A 6,319-nucleotide genomic window follows, 5' to 3' on the forward strand; every position below is an offset into this window, starting at 1 on the left:
TGACACGGGGGTTGGCCATAGCTCCGGTAGCTTTCCCTGTCTGGTGTGACTTGTGCATCCTCTGAGTTACAGGATGGAGGTACAGACCTTCTGTCTGTTTGCCTCCTCTGCACCCCCCACCCCAATCCGTAGCATCACAGCTGTGCTGGGGACTTGGCTATCTTATCGGTGACAGTTATCTCCTGTGTCCCCACCTGTGGTGACCTATATCTCCTGCTCTAGGCTACCAGCCTCTGCGGGAAGCCCTGGGAGAAGGGAAGAAGTTTTCTGGAGACTCATTCTACGTACGCACCAACCTGTCCCTCCTGGAGCTGTCAGACCCTTACGCTCTGTGCGTCAAGTGTCGGGAGATCCTCCACGTCACAGACACCATGCACAAAGGGCGGCTGGAGTGGTACTGCTCCCGTGTCGATCCCTTGACCATGCGGGACCTGGACAAGGGGACAGTGCCCAACTACAGCAGGTAACCAGGGTGAGGAGGAAGGCAGGGGGTACCTGGGGTACCTGGCCCATTTATCTCTGGTGAGCATCCCCTAGGAGTACTGAGGGGTGCAGACTGGCCTCTCGATAGTGTGGGCTGCCCAAGCCTTGTATGGCGGACCAGTGCGGTAGTGTTTGGGTGCCCTTGAGAGACTGGGAGGTTGAGTGAGGGCTTTGATATGCCTGTGCTTCAGCAGGTCTCTGTGGGGTTTGGCAAAGAGGGTCACAGCAAGCTACGGTCCCTGGGGGCTCTAGAGTTGCTTGAGTGCAACCTCTCTGTCTTTTCAGGGCTCACCAGCTTTTGAAGATCCAGGAGAAGGGCCAGATGCTTGGGCAGCAGAGGAGCCACAGAAATAACGTAAGCCAAAGAAGCCAGCAATGAGAGCAGTGTGTATGTGCCTATGGCCACCCCACCACCTCGGCATGCAGTCTGCCCCACTCTGTTGGTAAACCAACTCATATAGAGGTGGCAGCTGGGTTAGCAAGCAGAGCAGGGGCTTATAGCCCAGGCAGTATTACTGCTCTGTGGCTGCTTTCCTACCCCCTCCCCACTTCCCAGACTGAACCTGATGGGCAGCAGACCTGGTCCCATGCTTTTTATGTGTGTGCTCCATCCCCTTTGCCTGCGGGTGTTCTGCAGCCAGCTCTGTGCGTGTGTGTGAAATGGTCTATGCTCTCGGCCTTACTGCCCTCACTTTCTCCTCAGCTAAAGAAACGGGCCTTGGACCAACTGCGCCTGGTGAAATCCAAACCGCAGAGGAGGCCAGAACAGCCCCCTCAGCAGCTGTGGCTGGACCCCTGCTCAGGTGAGCTGTTACCCCTGCGCCTGCCCTTGGAGACCCAGTCATCCCTTGTTGAGTACTGAAAGGACATTGGCATCTGGGATGCCTCAGTCTCTCTACCCAGGATCACTCTTATAACTCTGCTAATGGGATTTTGGGAAGCCTATGCATATTTAAAGCCCCTGCTCCTTTTCCCTGGTTTTCTGGGGCTTTCCATTGGTTCTGTCGTTCTTGGGGTCATCTGACTTTTTGTGGAGAATAAACTGGTGTGTAACTCAAGGGAGTCCCAGGAAATGGGCAAGGGGGGCTACAGCTGGGGTATCTGCCTGTGACTGAGTGTTGTAACCAGGGTAGGATCTCTCCTGGGACATAGGATGGTTGGTAGGTGCCTCCATGAGTCAGGATGACGGGATGGTACAGGAAGAATGGGATGGTCTGCGGGCCCGTCACAGGCTGGTCTCCCATGTTCTCACCTTTGGCTTTCTCTTCTTCATTCCTGTCTTCCAGACCCGGACATGAACCTGAAGCCTTACAGCCTGGTGCGTCCTGTGGTGGTCAAGACACCTCGTCCTGTGGTGCTGTCACCTAACTGCATTGCACCGCGGCTCATCAGGAACCTGCTGGACTTGCCCACATCTCGCCTGGACTTCCACGTGTGCCCAGCAGGTAGGTAGCAATGAGTAGTTGACATGTCCAGGGCTGTTTTAGGAGCCTGTGGCTGAGTGAGGTCAAGTACACAAGTCTCCTGCTTCTGAGAGCTGCTTTCCCCTTTTACCTCCTGACACTTCTTAGCCATACGGTGGGAAGCTAAGATGTTGCTCAAAGAGGTCACTTCTGTGGAGGCCTTGGTCAGCCCAATTCAGGGAAGAGGTACTTTTACTCTTGGAAGTGTGAGATGTGGTCTCATGGGACTCTTGGAAAGCACATGAGGTGCCTCTTCAGCGGCTAAGTGTGGGGGTCTCTCAGTCTTCCCAGACAATACCTGTTGGCAGGTCACCTTTTTGGGCTGAGTGTCTGCAAGGCGTTCCCTCCTATTTTTAACTGTGTCCTATCCCTTTGGCCCACAGGGAAGCCAGCCCTCCTTTCTGGTCTCCTGGGGCATGGGTATCCTCTCTTTTCCCTTGAGTGGGTGGCGGTGGCATTGCCTTGCGGCTCTGGGTGGCTCTTCCCAGAGATGAAACCCCTGGCTGAGGTGGGACCTGCAGGTTGACTTCATACCAGCTCTTCCTCCCCAGGAATGAAAGGATCCAGCCTTAGTGCTGTTGTCCCCTTCCTTCTGCCAGCAGTGCGAGGCTGACACACCGCTGCAGAGGCTGCTGGGATTGCCGGAAAATTCCCATAGGGAATTTTCACAGAGGACAACTCCTTTCCTCCTTCCTTCTCCCTTCTCTATCTCTGTCCTTTCTCCGTGTTTAGAGTTCTCCCTTTGCCAACTGCAGGACTGAAAAATGAGTCAGTGTATTTTTTTGGGGGGGTGGTGATGGAGGTAGTGAAAAATCTCTGGTTTGCTGTAGAAGAATGGCTCTGCAAATTTTGGCCGCTGGGCTCCTTACCTGAGTGACTTGGCCATATATCCTGTCCTGCTGAGCCCTCTGCAGGGTCCTCCTCACATTGCATGGGGACATGCTTCGAAACCATTACAGTGGCTGGGGACTTTAGAACCTCCATTCTGCCCTGTCAGTTTTGCCTGTTGTGAGGGAAGGAAGGTGATCCGGGAGCCCCGAGACATTTTTTTCGCTGCCTATATTTTCCCTTGGAGAACTCCCCAGCCAGGGCAGAGTTAGTATAAGCCAGCCCAGCTTCCACAGGAGCCTGCTGCCCCCAAAGGAAACAGATGGCTTTGCAGGATCCAGCTCTACCTGGGAAATACCTGTGCCACCAGGCAGAGGTAGCAGAGGATGCCCAGACAGCCTGGGGCTTGGGAGAGCTGGAACGTGCTCTGGACCCAATTCCAAACATGCCTTCTCCTAAATACATTGCTTTATTTCTATCTTAGGGGTGAGCAGCTCCTAAAAGCCTTGTTAGGGTCCCTGCTCATGTTTCTGTGGCCATGTGGGCAGCTGCCTAGGGCAGCACGTTCAGCAGGGAGAGCCCAGGGCAGCACGTTCAGCAGGGAGAGCCCGGTGCCTGCTTCAGTCACGCCGGGCTGCAAAGCCTGTGGCTCCCAAGTGAGGTGTCTGTATTCTGGTGGGAGTTACCAGGGGCACTTCGACCATGCTGGACCTCGCTGTCCTGCCAGCTCTTCCCCCAGTTCTCTGTCTCAGCATCACCTCTCTGCTGCTCTCCTGCCTGGCACTGGCTCGGCTGCGGGGTGCTCTCCTTCTGCCTCTGAGCAGCGGGAGCTGGCTCAGGCTGCCACCAACAAAAGGAGGTTCAACTTGCCCCCCATCTTCCTCCCACTCTCCCATGCCAAGATGCACACTCCTCTTGCTTCCCCAGTCCTGCCACTCTCTGAAGCCATCTGTGAGCCCACAAACCCTGCAGAAAACCTACCTGTCAAAACAAAGTGATTATTTTTCTGCCATACTGTGTTACGGAGGGGGTGGGACGGTTGGCAGTGGGGAAGGGGGGATAATGGCTGTGAGCTGGCTTAGGCTGCTGCAGTACTGCAACATAAGTGCTGCTCTTGCCCTGCAAGGTGTCTTCAGCTGTGATATCTTGCTTGTTCTGTACGCAGAAAGCTGCAGGAGATCCATGCCAACATGTAATGTTGTATAATTAGACTCGCTCTCCAGAATCCATAAACAGTGAACTCGATAAGCATCAGCGCGGCAGCAAACGTGCGGGATCTGAGGTAGAAAGTGCATGCAAAAGGGAGAAGGGGCCGACGTCTCCCTTTTCATATCTCCTCTTGGCTTGCAGAGAAGCTGGCAGAAGGGGATCCCAGTGCAACCCACACTCAGGAGCACCCTGTGTCTAGAACTGCCCCCCAGGACCGGAGGGAGAGCGGACGAATCCGCATGATCCGTGAGGGGATGGAGAAGGTGCTGAGCTGTTTGGTGTGGGGAGAGAGGGCCAGGATGGGGCATGCTGTTCAGATTGGAGGAGAGGAGGGGACAACTGAGCGGGGGAAGAGGGAGGGTGGTGTGGTGAGAGAGAAGGAGCTGCTTGCTTGAGGGCTGTGTAACTTGGAGGGTGTTTTAGACCCAGGTGCTGTGGGGTTGTGGAGCAGCAGATATGGACTTTTCCCTGAGTCTCTGTTGAGCTCAGGTGAAAGAAGTAGCAACTGGGGATTCGTGGGGGAGGCAGTGGGAAATGCCATACGCAGAAGTGACCTCCTTGCTCTCACATTTCTCCTCTTTGCCAAAGCATCAACAGCCCTACTCAGGGCAGACAGAGAAATGTGGGGCTGTGGGTGACAATGATGACAAAGGGGATGTGAAGATGGGCTGTGGCTGAACGAGGGTTCCGGTGGGCTCTTGGGTTGGGTTGGCGGTGATGGAGTGGGTGACCCTGCTCATTAATTCTCCCTTTCCCTCTTGGCACTGTCTGTAAATCCCACATTTAATGGAATTACTATTGGAAAAGCAATGATATTTCACAGTATGGGGTTTGATTTAATGTAACTGTCAGGGGCTGGGGTTATTTTTTCTCCATTTAAATCAGTAAATCTATTCAATTTCCCTTCCAGAATAAACACTGCCTGCTAGAGCTGGGAGTTCAGAGTGTGAGGGATCTAATTAAAAGTGAAATATACCCCATCATTATCCATGTTGAGGTCACCGAGAAGAACGTTAGAGGACTCAGGTAAGAAGAGACGGAGTGACATGGATGAAGGGTATCACAGGAGGAGAGAGAAGCCCTTGTCTCTATTCAGAGGGAGAGACAAGGATCAGGGTGAGAGCACTTGCTGTGTGTGTGTTGGGGTTGGCCACTGTGAGGGGAAAAAGGGCAGGAAGAATCGGCTTTGTGTATATGTGGGGGACTTCCTGGGTGTTTTTGCCACCCCATCTCTCTACGCCAAGGGTAACGCTCATCCCTGTGTTTTCCCCAGGAGCTTGCTGGGGAAGGTGGGCCAGCGGGACTCGGAGGTGCTGAAGGTGTGCCGCAGTGCGGAGCAGGCTCTCCACACTCTGCCGTGCTCCTGGGCCCGTGTGGAGCCCCATGCCTGGACCCACGCCGAGGAGCTGCCCAAGGTGGTTCGGGGATGCATCTTCCAGGAGCAAACCCGCCCGCTGTGGATCGAGGAGGGTGACGACTGAGCTGGGGGTAGCAGAGCGGGTACTGCCAGCTACTGTCCCCAAGAGATGTTCTCGGAGGCCCCTGCCTCCCCAAGCTCCTCCAGGTAGCGTGTCTTTCCTCCCTGAGGGGATGTTAGCAGCAAAGGCCCCCAAGGGTAGCCTTTCTAGTCCCCTTGAGGCCACCAAGAGCCAGGGAGTAACACATGCCGCCTCCCACGTCTGAGGTTTTTGTATTTTATTGGCGGGATGTCTTCCACCGTCATGGTGGAAACAACCCTCGTGGTCTGTTGCCCATCACTTTGGGCTGCCCTCGTCTCTGGTACGTGATCAGATTGCCAGATGGGGAACGTAGGGGAACTATGTGGGACCAGGCTGTGTAGGAGCATATCTCACGCACATTTGAAGCCCTTCTCCTGTCACCTCCGTCTCCCCTGCCCTGCGGCACTGTGTGCTCCAGGTCCTCTCTTCCCCTGTCTACCTCGCCTCTGGCCCCATGGCTCGTGTGCCAGTGCCCTGCCGCGGCTGGAGTGACACTAAGCTTGCAACAAACCCTCGTTTTATAGGAGCTGTACTCTTTATTGCTTGTAAATTATTAATGGAGCCTTTTATTGGCAAACTGCATATAAAGGAGAATTAAATACCATTCATAATGGGAATGGGTGGCAGGCTATGGGCTTGTGTGTTACTGGGAAGGTTTGGGTGATGCATGATGGGGTATTTTTCTCCTCCTCTAGCTGAGGCCCAACTGCCCAGCCCTCCAGGGGAAGGAGGGAGCACTGCTGTAGGGCAGCAAGAGGTGTGGGGAGAGGACAGGTTGAGCGTGCCACAGACCTAGCTCCCCCCCATTTCTACTTGTGCCCTGTTTCTCAGTCCCTT

General features: G+C 54.6%; 1 protein-coding gene across 1 annotated transcript in view; it reads left to right on the top strand.

Annotated features, from left to right (window-relative positions):
* CARD10 (caspase recruitment domain family member 10) overlaps positions 1-6,086 on the top strand; it is a 31,247-nt gene extending 25,161 nt beyond the window's left edge. Inside the window, exons 16-22 of the mRNA XM_072864085.1 lie at positions 223-463; positions 769-838; positions 1,187-1,286; positions 1,770-1,928; positions 4,125-4,246; positions 4,894-5,009; positions 5,257-6,086. Of these exons, the coding sequence (XP_072720186.1) occupies positions 223-463; positions 769-838; positions 1,187-1,286; positions 1,770-1,928; positions 4,125-4,246; positions 4,894-5,009; positions 5,257-5,464 (1,016 nt within the window). The 3' untranslated portion in view covers positions 5,465-6,086. The remainder of the gene's footprint in view (positions 1-222; positions 464-768; positions 839-1,186; positions 1,287-1,769; positions 1,929-4,124; positions 4,247-4,893; positions 5,010-5,256) is intronic.
* Positions 6,087-6,319: the final 233 nt, after the last annotated feature.

Source organism: Ciconia boyciana, chromosome 1, assembly GCF_034638445.1.
Source record: "Ciconia boyciana chromosome 1, ASM3463844v1, whole genome shotgun sequence".
NCBI classification, from domain to species: domain Eukaryota; kingdom Metazoa; phylum Chordata; class Aves; order Ciconiiformes; family Ciconiidae; genus Ciconia; species Ciconia boyciana.